At 40.0% G+C, this 18,500-nt stretch overlaps 1 protein-coding gene across 1 annotated transcript in view; it reads left to right on the top strand.

The window, feature by feature from the left end:
* Positions 1-18,500, top strand: part of plxna3 (plexin A3) — a 168,128-nt gene that overhangs the window by 22,974 nt on the left and 126,654 nt on the right. Inside the window, exon 2 of the mRNA XM_083975993.1 lies at positions 17,131-17,584. Within this exon, the coding sequence (XP_083832119.1) occupies positions 17,259-17,584 (326 nt within the window). The 5' untranslated portion in view covers positions 17,131-17,258. The remainder of the gene's footprint in view (positions 1-17,130; positions 17,585-18,500) is intronic.

Genomic DNA, 18,500 nt, shown 5'->3' with positions numbered 1-18,500 from the left:
CACACAGACACACAAACACAAACTCTCTCTCCCTCTCTGAAAAGTTATTCATTTGTATGGAACCAGCCAGGCTTTCTTAACTTGTGGGATGCACTTTTCCCACTTAAATGAGTTAAATAAATAAATAAAATAATGATTATAAATAATATAATAAAATCAGTTCTAGAGTATTTTTATATCAATAAGTAATGCAGCTTATTTAAATAGATGTTCATTGAGATATCAAATAGTTTTGTTTGATATCTTTTAGCAAATGTTTGAAAGGCTTGTTAATAGAATATCTTCATTTAAAGAGTCAAAACAGTTTTTGGTTTTGTTTATAGTATTGATGTCACGATATATGTTAGGTCCTGACTAGTCTTTCTTGTCTCCAGGTATGTTATCGGTATCGGTATCGGTTTCAAAAAAATGTTATCGTGCATCCCTATTGAAAATGATTGAAGTTTGGTTGGTGTAATTACATGTCAATCGAATGCCAGACTCCTGGTTGCAGCCGCATGTGAAGCGCATAAAACAAAAGAGCAGCGCTGTGAGATGATTGGACGGCTGCGTTGGTCAAAGTGGACCATTGTGTGGCGTCGTCCTGTAGACAGTGACTTAGTGTACATCTATTCACTGACTGGCTCAGAGGCTCCTCTGTTGCCTCTAGTTGCGGTTTCTCCCACACAGTGGAGTAATTCTATATAGATATGTGTTATATTATCATATCTTAAATAGTGGCTTTATATTATTTCCATCAGATTCTTCAGTGTCATATTTTACAGCTTTGGTGAAAGAGCTGGTTGACAGGGCTGCTAATAAAGCATCCTGTGAATTCGCTGTGTCAGGAAAACATTCATCTGTGTGTGAGACAGACCTGACCTTCACAGAGTCAGACATCAGCACAACACAAACGTCTACACACACTCGACCTCCACTATATTTCACCTGCTTCTGAATAAATTCGGTCTTCTCTTCACAGCCTCGGTCTCGGCTCTGAACAACAGAATCTGTCTCTGACTCAGTTTTGTGTCAACCAGAAATAATATTTTAACTTTACACTCTGCATCAGTGGAGTTCCATTTGTATGGGAGCTCATTACTACCTATAAAACAGCTGTTTTACGTCTGAATTATATGGTAAGAAGCCAAAATCTTAAGATATGTAATCATTTTATTCTCTCTGTGTGTATAATATCTATGTATCATATAGCTATGTGTATGTCTCTATTTCTATCTCTGTCTCTATCTTTATCTCTGTGTCTATATCTCTATCTCTTCTGTTTTTGAATAAGGAGACAGAAATTAAAAATGCTTTTTTAAATCAAATTAATTGATTAATTGAAAAAATAATCGATTATTAAAATAATCATTAGTTGCAGCCCTATCCATGACTAATGGCAGGAAATTCCCTAGAGAATTTTGGTGATTACAATGGCTTCTAGTTACAAACATTTTGTTCAGAGTTTCGTCACATCCAGGGCCCCAACATGAGAAAAACACCACCCTACCCCCTAACCCGTTTCCTTTCACTATCAATGGCAACATCCAGTTTAATGTCAATTAAAAATAAAAGTTTACATCGACTCACCACTGAGCTGTTGTTGCTATGGGTGCAGATTTAGACTTCTTCAACTGCAATGGACCTACTTAATTCATTCAATACCTGGTTTTCATTATTCAGTAGATCTATATGTTTAAAGTGTGAAACAGGATAGAAAACACAACAATAAAATGAGTCACGGTGCAGCAACTGTGCAGATTAAAACACAGAGGTAAAAACAGAACATAGACTTGAGATCAGTAAAGGAACTCCTAAGAAGTGATGTCATCTGTAACTGAAGTCATGTACACTTACATATTGATTTGTCATTTGCCTCCATTCAAAGAGACTTGAACCATAAAAGCTTCATAAGCGAGGGGGTAGGAACTTCTACAGGAACGGGCCGGGCTCTTACGGCGACGTGCAACAGTTTCGATCATTACACATTCATTGTGCAGCTTTTTTTTCTTTTTTTTACTGCTCTTGTTGTTTTTCCAGCAGTCAGCTGGGTTTTAAATTGCCGTTTCAATCGTCGTTTTCATCGTGTATTTATCAAACTTTTTTTTACTATTCCTACTCTCATACGTCTTTTCCTGACTTGTTATCTCTTTTTACGGCCGTGAAGATGCTTTTTTAATAACGCTGGCCTTTTTCTTGGCGTCATGTCCCACTCTGAGTTTGACCAATCAGCACAGAGTAAATCTCAAGCCCCATCCGGGAGTTTTTCCGGGCCGATTTGAGTACCTACCCTGAGGCAGGGACTTCTTTTGGCCCTGTTAAAGTTCCTGTAAATGGCCCTTTAGGGGAGGTTCCTGCAGTGGAAATGTGCCTCAAGAGTAAGAAAAAGAAAATAGATGAGTATTTGCCGTATTTTCATCTTGTGGTAGTGATGAGCTTCCATAGACGTGTCTATTAATAGAGTTTTTGACTATGAATTCTTATTTGAATTGACTCACATAATCTCTACTTACTGACCTGATTTTCAGCTCTAATAGTGGAACATGTGTAAAATGATCTAACTGGGACCAGTTGGTTGAGACCTGTGGTATATTTTGATGTTGATGCTGATGAAAAGATGACCACTCTGACACGTCTTCTTTGTAGATGGTAAAAAATGGTTTATTACAAAAAAGATACAGTGTCAAAAAGCCGAATCTTCGAGAAGCCTCTATAGCCAATTACGAGACCTCTGGGTCTTGGCCAAAAGTCCAGACCTTATATACTCTAAAACTCCACCTCTCTAAACAGAAGAATGTAGGTGACCAGGATGGTCACAAACTAAGACAAAACCTAACATGTCTAAATTACCCTCTGGTATTTACAGTAACATCTTGACCAGTCAGTTACCCCTTTAGGCTAACTAAAGCATAGATAAAACAGACCAAATACCAATGTCCAGCAAAAGTGACCTAACGTAAACATCAGTGTTTAGTCTAAACAAAGCCTTGTTTCATATTATACCAGTCATTTACCTTCAGGCAGATAAAGGACACACCTGGAGATGAAAGACAATTCTAAAGATAAAAGTAAAGAATTTAAAGTGGATTATATACTAAACACAATAGTAACTCTCAGGGTAAATTACTTACAAATTAGGAGGTACAAAATACACTACATATTCCCCCCTTCGAGGCTACAAAGTCTCGACAATAAAAAGCAACTAATAACTTAAAAAATATAAAGATAACAAAATGACTAATGATGGAGTGTAGGAGCGAAAACCTGTTGGGCAGTTAACTCAAACCAAGACAGGAAATTCTCCTACGGCCCCAACTGCTCATGGCGACCACTTTACAGCACTCCAAACAAATTAAAGAATAATTCATAAAACTTTTACATAAAATAACTCAAGCAGATACATATGGATACCTCAGAAAAATAAAATCAAAACAATATCCAATTTCAGGCTGGTCAACCCATTGGACCTTCCATGGGATCTTTCCCTGCCTATCTTCAATATCCCTACATCGAAAAGAAAAGAAAACATCTGAGGTTCCAACATATCCACAAATCATCAAAAACATATCATAGACAGTGACAAATTTGACAACTTGAATACATGAAATCACACTGTCCCATTGTCGGTTCACTGCAGCTCCTTCGCAGCGTCAACTCCTACTGTATAGCCTACATCTTATCAGTGTCCATGTTCAGGGTCCTTCAATCCTTTCTCATTGTCCTTAATCAGGTGTCTGAATCCCTTCAGCACCTCAGGATCCCTGTAGAACCGCTCTCACAGTAGTCTTCTTCCAATATCATTCTAAGAAGACAAATGGAAAACACACACCAGTATCTTTTGTGCCAAACAAATACAAATTAAAACATCAAAAACACATAGACACATTAGCCTACATCTAAATCAGGTTTGCAATATTATCCTTCCAATTTTATCCTTGCAATTTTTTCCTTGCAATTTTGTCCACAAACTCTCATCCATTGTCCAAGAATATTCAATCTGGAAGTCTTCACCTGCATATGACTTCTCTAGACTAAAATTTAGCAAAAACCTTACAAAAACTTTTACAAAAACTTGGTTAACTTGGCCAACTTGGCAAGTGACTGAGCATTCAAATCCAAATCTATATCCATACAAATCCATACTCCTTCATATTCTCCCCCCTTGCACATGGGCTAACCCATGTGCCAACCTAAGTACAGTCCCATCTACTGTAGTTTAATCAGAAAATACTAAATGTAACTTGTACATTCCTAAGAAGATGTAAAATTTTACTCTACCCTTTCTAAACAGTGGACATCTTATTTTAATAATATGAATTGTGTCTGTTCATTCACAGAATTGACATTTCAGAAAATATTTCATATTCAAACAGAAAATACTCATATTTCACTAATGGTGAACTATAATTATTAATTCCATCCAAACACAACTGTTTTTGACTTCTTTTAAAAATTCACCCAGACCTCATACTAAGAACTCAAATAACCTAAGACCAGACAACAGCAATGAAGTTTGGTTCCAACTGAAACAAATATTCTACTGAAACATAGGAATATGTGTATTCCAAAACATAAAAGGAAGACATCATTCAAAAAACTACTGTAGAATTATGATAAATAAAAACCTCTTCTGCTAAAAATCTTTCCTTGTTCTTTTCCACTTACTATTATTTTGTAAATGTTGGTCAAGCAAACATAAACAAACGCAACTTACTGAGTGTGAGAAACCGTTTTCACACTCTTGTTACATACCCATATGATTGTTTAGAATTTCAGTTATATTTCGTTTGAGTGGCAGTGCTTTCTAGTGTCTGCAGAGATCGTCTATACTGCACACACCTCACGCTATCCCCTAATTAGTGGATACTCGGACTCAAGAGATGCACACTAATACAATAGACAGTTGAAATGTAAAAGTAGAACTGATTACCTGATTTAAACATTAGTATGATTATAGAACACAAAACATTTATTCCCATAAGTGCAATAGGTGTACAGTATGTTCTGATACAAACATAGGTATTTTGGTGTACTGATTCTTATAGCAAAGCTCAATTGATTTGGTCAGGGGAACCAGTTGTTTTATTCCCTCAAACTCGATTATCTGAATAAATTTACCAAACATAGGGAGGTGTATAGTGTCCTCTTGAATTTCCTCTGAAATTCCCTCTCAAATGTCCTCCTCTTCTGTTACATGCATAAGCCAAATGACCAACCAATCCACAGTTATAACACACATCTTGCATCCGCTGAAATTTTGGATTAAAGTTTCTTCTTCCTCTTCCTAAATTGCCTCTACCACGTCCTCTCCAGAACTGTGGTGGAGCAGGTGGAAGCATTGGACAAAACTCCTGAAGCTGAACCTGACCTGGGGAAAATTGTGATGGTGGTTGATTTACAACAGGCTGTTCTTGCATCACTACTGCCTGCTTCTTCTCCTCATTTTTATCTTCTAACAGCTGCAGTTGTGTGAGCTTCCTAAGAGCCTCTTGATCTTGATCTCTCAAATCATGCTCCTTCTTCCTATACAGCTCAACCTGGTGTGCAATATGGTCTGCATAAACACTTTTTGTCATACTTCCCAAGCCAACCACTTCTACTAACTTGCTCCTCACTGGCAGGGGCAACCCCTTCTGAATCTTAGCTCGTAAGATTGATTGTTCCATCTGACTGTCCTCTGGATCATTTCCTATGACATTTCTCCATACCTGATGAGCTCTCGAGACATAAGATCTTGGGTTCTCTTCCTGTCCTAACGGCTCAATAAGAATGTTGTCAGGGTGTACATTTGTTGGAAATGTTTTTCTTAGTGCTCTATACACTCTGCCTTTATTTGATGCAAAAAGCTCTGAATCGTACACAGTAGACCCCACATATCGGTTACACCCTGCTCTCAATAGAATCTCTTCCATAGCTGGAACCCCAATAATATTTACCAAGAGTCTCTTAAAGTCTCCCATGGTAGGCTTTGTCCCCACTATAATCTCCTTCAACTTTAAAATCCAAGGATGTGCTCCATCTTGAAGAATGGGTAATTTCTCAAATAAATCTGGCATAACTGTATCATCCCAAGATTTATACACCAAATTCTGTCCTCTGATAAGCACTGGACAGATCTTATCAGACTTATCTTCCTTCGTTGGTGATTTTTGGGAGGCTTTTTTCAATAACTTTTTCTTTTGCATTTGCAGGTCCTGTAATTGTTCCTGTAGTAATCTCCGGCCTTTTGGTGTGGTGTATTGGTCCAAATATTTAAGGCATTGATCTATGCTTTTATCAATCCTACTTAAAGTTTGTCGTCTATCTTCTTCCCTGGAAACAGGTTTTTTCTTGGCAAACCCTCTTGAAAATGAAGAACTCTCACTCACCAAATCTCCATTACTATCACTATTCTCATTTTCATCTTTGCTTTCCCTTTCACTTTCTTCTCTTAGACCTGTCTTCCTTTCTGTTCCACCTCTTCTTCTTTCTGCTCTAACCAATAACCTTCTAACTACTGAATCATATCCTCCCACAGCTTTTTCCTTATCACTCTGATCTTCCTCCTCCTGACTAATTACTGGGAGCTGAGGATACATTTCCCTAAACTCCTCCTCCTTCTCATAAGGTGGGGGTCTCTTTACTGGGACTACATGTGAGAGGAGTATATCAATCTCTGCCATCAACTTTTCTACTTTCTTAACATTCTTTTCTACTTTCTCTACAACTTTCTCTACAACTTTCCCATAACCTTCATCCATTTTTCACCCTAGCTCTTTTCAAGCAACTGGAGAATGCCAAGCTCTATTTGTCCCTCTCTTTACGTTTCTCACCTTTTTATTTTTCTCGCTCACCTTACATGTGGATTCTATAGCTACTGTTTTGTTTTGATTAATAATTTAGGATTATTCTTCTAGTTCAACAGGAGTATGTACTTCTGGATTTTTATTTATTTATTTATTTATTTTTTAATCTATTTTACACTGGAACTTTAACTTAACTAATTAAATATTATTTAACTTATTTTTATTGATTGATCAGTCCGTTGCCAAGCCTTCCTTCTAAATAATTACAACTTACAACTTAGGGTTTTATGTATGCGAGCAAATAAATGCACTCTATTAATCCAAACTACCAATCAAACTAGATGTGCAACCAAATGTATACACATTCATTTAAATGCAGGTATTCTATTACAAAGAGTTTGTGGATAAAATCACACCTTAATCACTGGATCCAGATGCATTCGCTGTCGTCTGCAAGCCTCAATCCATGTGATGCAAACCAGCTGTCCTCTGTCCACCTCTAGACGCACTTCTTGAGCTCTGGTCTCCTCCTTGAACTCTCGCTCGCAAAAAGAAAAGACAGACAAATAGTTTATAAGATCACTAGATGCACAAAACACATTCCTACTGCAAGTCTTTCCTTCTTTCAAAAAATCTGTATTATAACTTTAGAACGCTATAATTTTATAAAAACTTTCTCACTTTAAATAAGTGTTTTCCCAAAATTAATCAGGCTTTATCAAAAATTCTCCACCACATAAAAAATCCTTCTTCCGTGGCACATAAGTTTCTTACAGATTTATTTTTCCAAAAGTCTCCAAGAAAGCTCATAAATTCTATATGTTATTAAAAGTCCTTTTCTGGCTCATTTAGACAAGATATCTCATCCTATAAATTCATATTAATGTATTATCATCATTACTTTTATTATTATTATTATTATTATATCTCCTGTTCTCAATTTCTATTACCTCCTATGTCTTATCCAACATAGAATCTATTACATTGGCCACATATATAACAGAAAGCAACAAACACAAAACATAATACACAACAAACACAAAACATCCAAATGTACCGGTAAGTGATCACATATTTCTTTTGCTTAATAACTTCTCTTTAACTAAAAACCTATTTCCTATTTCTCTGTTATCCTTTTCTTATTTCTTCTTTAGTTTCAACTTTACCTTTATTTTCTTCTTTTATCTTCTCTTTATCATTTAGGCTTTCTTTTTATTTTCCTCTTTTAATCCTTTATTTAACTTCTATTTTACTTCTCTTCTAATGCATATTCCTATTTTCCTTTAAAACCAATTTTCACATAGCGACCAAAAACACATGACTTACTATTTAGGTGTACAGGCTCCTCTACATAACTCTTTATGTTTAGTAGTTAAAGGACACTATATCTAACTCCTGCATATCATTTCTCTAAAAATGCACATGACTTACTGAGTAGATCACAGACGCCGTCACCAATTTATGCTGCGTTTTAGCTCAACTCATGTGTTACTAATTCAAATTAATTTTACTCTTATTTCTTCTTTTCCTATTTCTTCGTTCTCTTATTTACTCTTGTCTTTTATCTGTAGGCCTATTTTACTTCAAGTTTCCTATTTATTTACTCTTCATCTACTCACACATTCCTCTTTTATTCCTTACTGTATGTAATTTCACTACATCCCCCCTTTTTGAATAGGACTATTCAAAACACGTCCATCTTCAACCGGAAGGAGTCCTAACTTAAAAAATACCTAAAACAAATTTCAAAATTTAGGAGATGGCCAAATCACCAGCAAAACAAATCAAACCCACAAAGGTTCTTTAACGGTGCAACCTAACAGCCAACAGACAGCAGCTCCAAAAAGCAAACCAGCGCAAGGATTTGTGACAAACTCACCCTTTAATTGTGTGCACTCGATGCGGGAGCTTGCTCCTCCAAGCAGCCAGCTGAAGCCAGAAGGACACAACACGTCCGAAGTTCGTGACGCCAACTTGTGGTATATTTTGATGTTGATGCTGATGAAAAGATGACCACTCTGACACGTCTTCTTTGTAGATGGTAAAAAATGGTTTATTACAAAAAAGATACAGTGTCAAAAAGCCGAATCTTCGAGAAGCCTCTATAGCCAATTACGAGACCTCTGGGTCTTGGCCAAAAGTCCAGACCTTATATACTCTAAAACTCCACCTCTCTAAACAGAAGAATGTAGGTGACCAGGATGGTCACAAACTAAGACAAAACCTAACATGTCTAAATTACCCTCTGGTATTTACAGTAACATCTTGACCAGTCAGTTACCCCTTTAGGCTAACTAAAGCATAGATAAAACAGACCAAATACCAATGTCCAGCAAAAGTGACCTAACGTAAACATCAGTGTTTAGTCTAAACAAAGCCTTGTTTCATATTATACCAGTCATTTACCTTCAGGCAGATAAAGGACACACCTGGAGATGAAAGACAATTCTAAAGATAAAAGTAAAGAATTTAAAGTGGATTATATACTAAACACAATAGTAACTCTCAGGGTAAATTACTTACAAATTAGGAGGTACAAAATACACTACAGACCGGATCAACGAATCAACATCCTTAAATATCACACATGATTATGCTGCAACACAAACTGAGCCAGACTCAGATCAGACTCCGTCCTAATTGTTCTGATCGGCCCTGGTGTTCATCTGCATCACTCACTTTATTGCTTTTAATTATTCTAGTTTTATTATTGAAATAACTTTATCAATATATGTTGAACGAGCCTCTCTCCGGCTGTCGGGGCACGTTGACTCGCTGCAGTGTCATGGCCCAACCAGGAGCCGTAAAACCTCCCCCTCCATCACCTCCATCTGCGTCCGTCTCCCCCTCCCTGACCCTGCCTCACCCCTCCATCTCTGTGACTGAGTCTCTGTTTGAATCACAGGCTCCAGTAAACACACCACAAAGACACATTGTGCCGCGGCTTCCTGATAGAAAAGGGCTGCAGGGGGCTGCTGGGGGTGCCGGTTTTGTTTCAGGGTGGTCTCATACAGAGATGGACGGAGATAAGGGGCCGGACGCAGGAGGACAGATGTCAGATTGAGACACGTTTAGTTTGACAGAGATAGGACGGAGACGGACACGCCCACAGACAATTAACCAATGAGTTTTTCCACATCGGCGAGTCGTCAATCAAACAAATGTCAGGGTTTTATCTGTCATATCTGTCAATGGACAGGTCAGTCCACCTTAAGAGGAGCTTTGGGATGTCTTCTTGCATGTGTGTGGTAACCGTGGGAGACAGGAGGTCATGTCCACTCCTGTAGATGGAGATTTACCTCCAAAGTGTTCATAGTGACTGAAGAAAAGATGTTCAATGTTAAAAACTGCCTCTAAACACACACAGACTGGCTGTGCAGCGTTCACTGAACCCCTCCTGCCTCGTGTCGGTTTCCATGTCAACCAGCGACAGTGAACACAACAGCTGTGTCACATCAGGTCAGGTGTTTGTCAGTGTAACAGTGACAAATAATGATCCGAGGCTCACTCACTCAGTCATTAGTCTTTGGCCCGATCAGAACTGGTCAGAAAACACACACACACACAAGTAGTAACTGTGAAATGTATGCAGGGCCGTTGCTAGGAATTCTGGGCCCCCTGAAAGAATACTAAAGCGGGCCCCTATACCCCCTTCCATATTTCGCACATTCTGTGTCATAAACTGTAAAGTGTCTTGTCTGTAACAACATCTATGTCCCGTCTGTCCGTCCTGGGTGAGGGATCCCTCCTCTGTTGCTCACCCTGAGCTTTCTCCGATTTTTCCCTGTTAAAAGGGTTTTCCATGGAGTTTTTCCTCAGTGGATGTGAGGGTCTAAGGACAGAGGATGTTGTTACGATGCCATGTGAAGCCCTTTGAGACAAACTGTTTGTAAAAAACGGGCTATACAAATAAAATGGCCTTGCCTTGCCTTACTTTTCCAGTTTTTTTTTCTTAGACTATCATTTTTTATTTAGCCTACTTTGTTTTGATGCTAATGCAGCATTACTATGAGTATTAGTCAGGGTCTTATGCAGAATAATTCAGTCATACAAAGATTAGACTACTGGGTTTTTTGTGAACCCTACTGGACGCTGGGCCCCTAGAATTATCATCACCTTTCTCCCCTATACAACGGCCCTGAATGTGTGCACACTGTTGCTGTGGGTTAAAGCTAAAGTTGTTGGTCGACCGGGTTAACACTGAGTTGTTGGATAGGGTGTGCACCCACACACACACACACACACACACACAGAGCCACACACACAAACGGTCGTTGGCTTAGCAGGGTGATGGATGGTCCAGTGAAATGGTAGTCCAGTTAGAGAAACTCTATCTGTCTCCTCTGTCTGCCCAGCTGTCTGTTGGCCATACACACACACACACACACACACACATACACATAGTAACACACACACACACACACACACTCTCTCTGGTCCATCTGTCGACCTCTCCTCTCTCTGGTTTCCCCCTCAGCTCAGCAGGCTAATTAACTAATGTGCTGATCTTTCACTGCCTCTTTGTGTTTCAGTGTGTGCGTGTGTGTGACTGCGTGTGTGTGTGTCACAGGGTTAATTGTGGGACTCGGCTTACTGTACCTCTCTGCTGCCGGAGTGAAAACTTTATTATCCACCCATTCAGAAAACGGCTCAGACACCGTGTTCCTCTTCCTCTGCTGCTCATTAGAGACGGTCGGTCGGAGCCGAGCTGATCCACGTCCTCATCATCATGGCCGTCGATGTGAGAGTTAATCTGCAGGCGCCATGCGGAGGATTTATTTTATTTTAGGTGTTCTTCTAAAAAAGACTTTCTTCTTCTGCTTCAGATCTATTAATGAGGCGGCTGAGAGAAGCCCAGACCTCTGCTGAAAAAGACTTCCTGTCTGAAGCGCCGTTTCATTCGCTGAGTGTAATTTATGCGCTGACACTATAATTAACTAGACGGGACAGCAGATTACAGCGGTTTGTTTGCGAGGACAAATTAAGGCTGTCAGTTTTTATTCAACATTCAAAGCACTGTTCAGAAATCAGAGCTGCCCGGCCATGAATCAGTTCTTTACAGAGATTTCACTTTTCTCATAATGTTTGTTTTCATTGTTGATCCATCATCCGTCTGAATATAGAGAGGGAAAATGTCCCAGACGAAAAGAAGCGCATCATCTGTATAAAATAAGACAAAAGTCAAATTCAGTGATGATTTTATTACATGACAGGAAGCGGCGGTGACTGGAGGTGACAGGGTGTGTGTATGTTGCCCGGGGTGGATCGATGGGAGCCAAGGAGCCCATTTTTGCCCACGGGCCCAGAAATATTCTAATCCGGCCATGATTGTTTGATGATCAAAATGGTTTAGAGGGTTAGAGAAGTCGATTAATTGATCAGTAGGCTGCTATCGAAACACTGTATAGTTAAAGCAGAAGTAAGCGATGCAGTCGTTTTGGGTAATGCTGCGTTCCAGGCCGGAAACCGTAAATTACAGCTTCAAGTCACAACTTACGACTTTGTAGCGTTCCAGGCAACCCACTCGTGTTTTTCCGACCTGTTTTACCTGTGAAAGTCACTATAACAGCCACTCGTAACTTCCGACCCGTGAACTCGTACCAGATCGAACTGGTACGACTTCACAGGTCAGAAAAACACGAGTTACGAGTTGCCTTGAACGCACCATAACAGTCCTCGTCCCTACGTCACCACATTCAGGCGCATCCCTTGGCTGCACACACAGCCCTGCATGCCGTTCTCTCTCCTCATTGGATAAAAATTGTAGGATACGAGAAATGTTTTCTCCTCGACTCAGAGCAGAGCAGAGGGACTGACAGACCCGTGTTTCGGTCCAAACACTCTATATAAGTGATTGCTGTCGGAAGATATAACTATTTAAGACTTATATTAACACAAAAATATCGCTTACTTCTGCTTTAATGAACAGTGATTGTCTTCATGTAAATGGTACAAACTGTTTACTTCAGATTTATATCACCTGTATGAATTAAAAAGAAAAAAACAACTAAATTCTTTCACAACCTGTCCTGCTGCACAGTCTGACCTTCATCTGATTAGTATTAACATCACTGTTACACCTGAAACCTCAATATACTGTAATTCTTCTATAAATATGTTTATAGGTTATGATACAATAAACTGTGTGCTATTCTGGCTGGCCTGTGCTCTGATATTATATTGTGGATATCTCCCAGGTCTCATCAGTCATCACTGAGCCAAAGATCTTTTATGAAGGAGAAAAAGCTTCACTCTTTGGCTTTGGAGTTTTCAGTTTAAATAGAGACTTTTTATTTAAAAACTCAGGTGTTGTGTTGTCGTCTTGATAACAGGAATATACCTTTCTCTTCTGATTCTCATCTGCCTCTACCAGTCGCAAATACAACAGGCATTCACTTATTGTAGTTTTTATTTTTTCAGTCAATTAATTTATATCATAGGGACAAGGCAGTTTAACATGGGTTCAAATGAGGCTATGAAACTAGTGTTTCACAAAGAGTTATATCAACTCCTAACTCCCTACGCCTTGTATGATGTCATTAAGTCAATAGCACAAAACACATCACAATTGATAAGAGACAGCTAACAGACCAACAGTCAAAAAAAGGACAAATTTCAGTAGATGGTCACAGCTCTGGTTTGCTTTATCAGCATTTAACCTTTTGTTGTAAAGGAATCTGTAGCTGGAGAGTTGATTTGATTTCAGTTGTTGAGGTTTTCCAGAGTTGACAACCCTTCATGGTGAAAGCTGATTGTCCAAATTTAGATCTAAGATGTGATATTTTACAGTTGCCATTCACCACAGTTGCTCTGTTACTGTCTGGTCTTGAATCTCTGTCAGAGAAAGACTCTGGGGCTTAACTGTTGATACATTTCTAAACTAATTTGAGCGAGCAACGATGAATAAAGCTCTCAAAACTAACCGGATTGTGTCCTTTCAGTATGTGAAAAGATACAGTCTGCTGACAAGTGTTACTGACCTTGAGTTCTCTGCTAGCAGCTGCTGTTCAGTTCCAGTCTGTGTTTCTTTGTCAGTCCGGCAATTTACCAGTCACACATTACAGAGGAAACTCTGCCCGAGTCGCACGCAGCCAGTGTTTGTGTGAACGGTGATGTAAATGTGTGTTTTCAGGTGTGATTTCATTTCATTGTGCCATTTCTGAAAGGCAGCTGGAATGCTCACCTGAACGGAAACGATTCTAGTATCAAACAGGGACTACGCAGGATTTTCACCTTAACTTTTCACCTTGAGTCCTAGTGCTGGTTAAATCAATGACTTGTAACTAGTTCCAGGGAGAATGGAGGCTCTCTGCCTTCCACCTAGTGTCTCTTGGCTGAAAACCTGTCCCAGCTCTGGTCTCTGCAGCATCACGGCACAATTGTAACCCATAATCTCTTGTTTATGACAGATAAGACTACACAGATATACATATGGTAACATGGTAGATGATAAATAACCTTATCCACCGCTCCATGGATTGATTTCTCTTGCTTCGTTGAAAACAAATGCACATGGAGGAGAGGAGGGTTAGGGACACAGAGGAGGAGAGACCAGACTTGCATATTTCCCCTTTTAAAATGAAAGCGTGTCAGAGCCGGTAAAAGCATTGTGCAATCAGTGTCTCAACATCTCCAACAGAGTGAGACATCGTCTCTCCAGAGAATCTCTTCACATCTCTGTCAGGAGTCACACTCCACTTAAACTTTCCTTATCGTCAAGATCGATAACCGAGGCTGAACAAGTTTAGAGTTGTGCATCAGGAGCGTCAGTGTGTGGATCAAGTAGTTTTTGAGTGTGTTAGATATTTGATATCAGATGACTCAATATCAGTGTCAGAGATGATCAATATTAAAGAGCTCAGATAAGGATGGGGTCCTGTGATAGAGCAGGTTTGCAGCTGCAGTGGTGTGTGATACCGAGTCCAAACAAACCGTGTGCTCATGGAAATAAAGGAGCGTGTTAGTGTAGCATCACAATATAAAACCATCAGTCCGCAAAATGTCAGGCATGAGAATCCAGACAAACTGTGTTTCCACAGCCACTTCCTCATATTCCTCCGGTATTGATCGGTGAGTCCGAGCTGAAACCGGGAGGATGATGTGAGGCTCTGCTACAGTTGAGGGTTCAGTTCCCACCGGGACGCCCACGCCGAGAACGTACGCAGCAGGCATTTTAATGCAGAACCTGCAGCGAGCCACCAGAACGTCGTTCAAGCTGGAGGGAGAAAATCCTCCATTTTGTCTCGTTCACCAGCCGACTGTAGATCAGCTGCTCTCACCAGAGAGGTTCAGTGTTCACAGGGTTTCTGCTTCACAGCTGTGTGTGTGTGTGTGTGTGTGCGCGTGTGTGTGTGTGTAATCAGAGCTGTCAGTCAAACGTAAATAGAGGAGAAATGGCTGCCAGGATGAGAGTGAAGTTTCCATCAAGCTCAGTGTGAGAGAAGCTGCTGAAGCTTTATGAGAGAATCAGTGAGAAGACAGACGGAAACAGATCAATAACTCTATCTGCCTCCATCACACACACACACACACACACACACACACACACACACACACACACACACACACACACACACACACACACACACACACACACACACTGCTAATCTCTACACTCACTGCTGTAACAGGAGCCCTGTGTGTGTGTTAGAGCTTTTTGTAAATAATACTGTCTGCAGGTTTAAAGCTCCTCCTCAGTCTGCAGGTGAAGACCTTCACTCTCTCATGTCTGACCTCAGAGTCCTCTCATACAGTCAGAATCTTCTAGAATAAAAACATTTAGTAAGTTAAACTCACCTGGAGGACAAGCCTAGATGGACACACCTGTAGTTCACCCCAAAAACTGTAAATAAAGTTGGACGAAGCCTTTGTGATGTCACCTACAGAGGAGTTATGAAGCTCAGGCTGTGTCCCAAATCACAGTGACTAGGCTATTTTGTACTGATGTCCGAATGTTTAGTGATTATTAATATTCACTATATATAGTTCACTCACAATTCACCGCGACATGTAGTGGACATCCGATGGTCACTAACCAAAGCAAGATATCCCATCATGCATTGCGGTCAGAGATCATGGTTATGATCGCGGTTGGCATCGATCTGGAATGTTTTAATTACGCAACATGATACATAATTAACTGTGTGGTGGAGTAGTGTCTGAAAGTGTTTTTTCATTTGACCAGTGAGTTCACTATATAGTCCACTATATAGAATTCCCAATAGAGTGCCAAAGCGGAAGCAGGAAGTAACGTTCGCCATGGGACCTCAATTCGGAAAAAATCTCCATGTAAGTGAACGGGAGTCAAAATTTTATTTCTTGATCCGATTGAATTGTGCCATGAGAAAAAAATATGACCTCTACCTGTTTAAAGCTACCAGTTTGTTGTAAAACCATTGTAAAATAAAATTCAGAAGAATCCGTAACCAGAAAGACTACAAGTCGCGTAGTCCCGTGTCAGTTGGTGACGTATTTTTTGTGGGACACAGATCTGTTCCGTAGAGCGTCGTCACACAAAATACAATCTTCCGTTGCCGTTTTACGATAAACTGCTGATTTCTCTTCATGAAACATGATGTTTTAAACAGGTAGAGGTCATATTTTTTTCTCATGACACAATTCAATCGGATCACGAAATAAAACTTTGACTCCCGTTCACTTACATGGAGACTTTTTCCGAATCGAGGTCCCATGGCGACGTTACTTCCTGCTTCCGCTTCGGCTCTCTATTGTGAGTAGGGAGTAGTGAATGAGTGGGTGATTTGGGACACATCCTCAGAGTGAGCTGCTCCACTGTTGCCATTTTGGTAGGCTACTGACAGACCACGCCCCCTAATTCCCAGCTAATCCAAATATGGGCAAAGAGGAGGAGCATGTGTGTTGCTGACAAGCAGACGCTTCTGTTAGCATCATTAGCACAGCTGGGGGTTAGCACCGTTTGTTATTATACATGTTTATATATCTATGGTTAGCACAACTTGAAGGCTGAGTCATTTGCCAGTTAGCAAGCTAAGCTAACTAGCTTAGTATGGTGAGCGCAGACGCTGATAACAGGTTCTAATGTCAATAGAAATAATAGTTGAATTGAACTCACCTGGGACAAACAGGAGCAGACTTCTTTGTGTTCTCGCAGTCAAATTACCAGTCTGAAATTTTTTACATAAAAATGTATTTTCTTTCTTTTTTGTGTATTTTTTAATAAAAAAAAACGCTATAACTGTGTAAATAGCTTGTTTGTGAATATTTTGTTACATTCAAAATAATCCAGGGACAGATTTGCGAATGTTTTTGTTTCTGTCTCCTCATAACCACAGTGTACTATTTGAATTAGATCTTAATCATCTTCATCTTCTCTCTCTCTCTCTAGTCATGAGCCACTGAAGACGACGACTCTTCTTCAGACCTGCAGCCAGCTCTTCTCTCCTCCTCCTCCTCCCCTCCTCTCCTCCTCTATCCCTCCATCCTGTCCTCCTCCTCCTCCTTTTTCTATCCACCATGCTCCCTTATTCCTCCTCCTCCTCCTCTCCTTTCTTCCTCTCCCTCCTCCTCTTCCTCCTCCTCCTCTCCTCCCCCCTCCTCTCTGCCCCGGCTGCTCCCCCTCCTCCCACCGTGGCGTCCAGCAGGGCGGTGTACCGAGCGTTCGACACCTCCCTCACCCACCTGACTGTCCACCGGAGGACGGGCGAGGTGTTCGTCGGCGCCGTCAACCGCGTGCTGAAGCTGTCGGCCAACCTGACGGAGCTGAGGAGTCACATGACCGGACCGGTGGAGGACAACGCCAAGTGTTACCCCCCACCCAGCGTCAGGGCCTGTGCTCACCGGTCGGTACTCACCTGTCTCCACCTGCCTGTCTCCACCTGCCTTATCTGTCTCCATTTATCTCACCTTGCTATCTTTACCTATCTGTCTCCGCCTGTCTCATCTGTTTTTCTTCACCTCTCTATCTGCATCTGTGTTCGTACACCTGTCTCACCTATCCAGCTACACCTGTCTGTCTGCACCTGTTGTTGTCTGTTTACATATACCATAACATACCATACCATACCATACCGACTTTATTTATAAAGCACTTTAAAAACCCAGTGGACCAAAGTGCTGTACAAAATCACACATAAAATATACAATTGGTATAAGACACAAAATGTACATAAAACATAACAGAATAAAATAATAAAGAATAAAATAAAGTGCATTTAAAATAACACTATATAAAACCAATAAAACAATATGTCAAACCACACCATACATACCATACATATGTCCAAACCTGCCTTAGAAAAGTTAAGTAAAAAAAAAAGAATATTTCAAACATTGAATATTTCTTGTGTGGACCAAAATATAATAAAAGATATAATTCAGATGATTATTTTTAACCAAAATAACAAAAGAGGCATAAAAACACATTGATTCTAATACGGGTCATTTTTGACCCACTCATGGAAGAGTGTAGGGCCCATTCACTCGTGCATCAAGGGGTTAACTGTCTCCAACTGTCTGTGTACACCTGTCTCACCTATCCGGCTACACCTGTCTGTCTACACCTGTTGTTGTCTGTTTGCATATGTCCAAACCTGCCTTAGAATTTTTTTTTTTAAAAAGAGTTAAAAATATTAAATATTTCAAACATTTTATATTTCTTGTGTGGACCAAAATATAATAAAAGATTTAATACACATGATTATTTTTAACCAAAATGACAAAAGAGGCATAAAAACACATGGAATGGAATGTCTAATA

Source organism: Trachurus trachurus, assembly GCF_905171665.1.
Source record: "Trachurus trachurus genome assembly, chromosome: 7".
NCBI lineage: Eukaryota > Metazoa > Chordata > Actinopteri > Carangiformes > Carangidae > Trachurus > Trachurus trachurus.
Note: the sequence above shows the minus strand (reverse complement) of the source record. Positions and strands in the feature narration are given on the sequence as shown.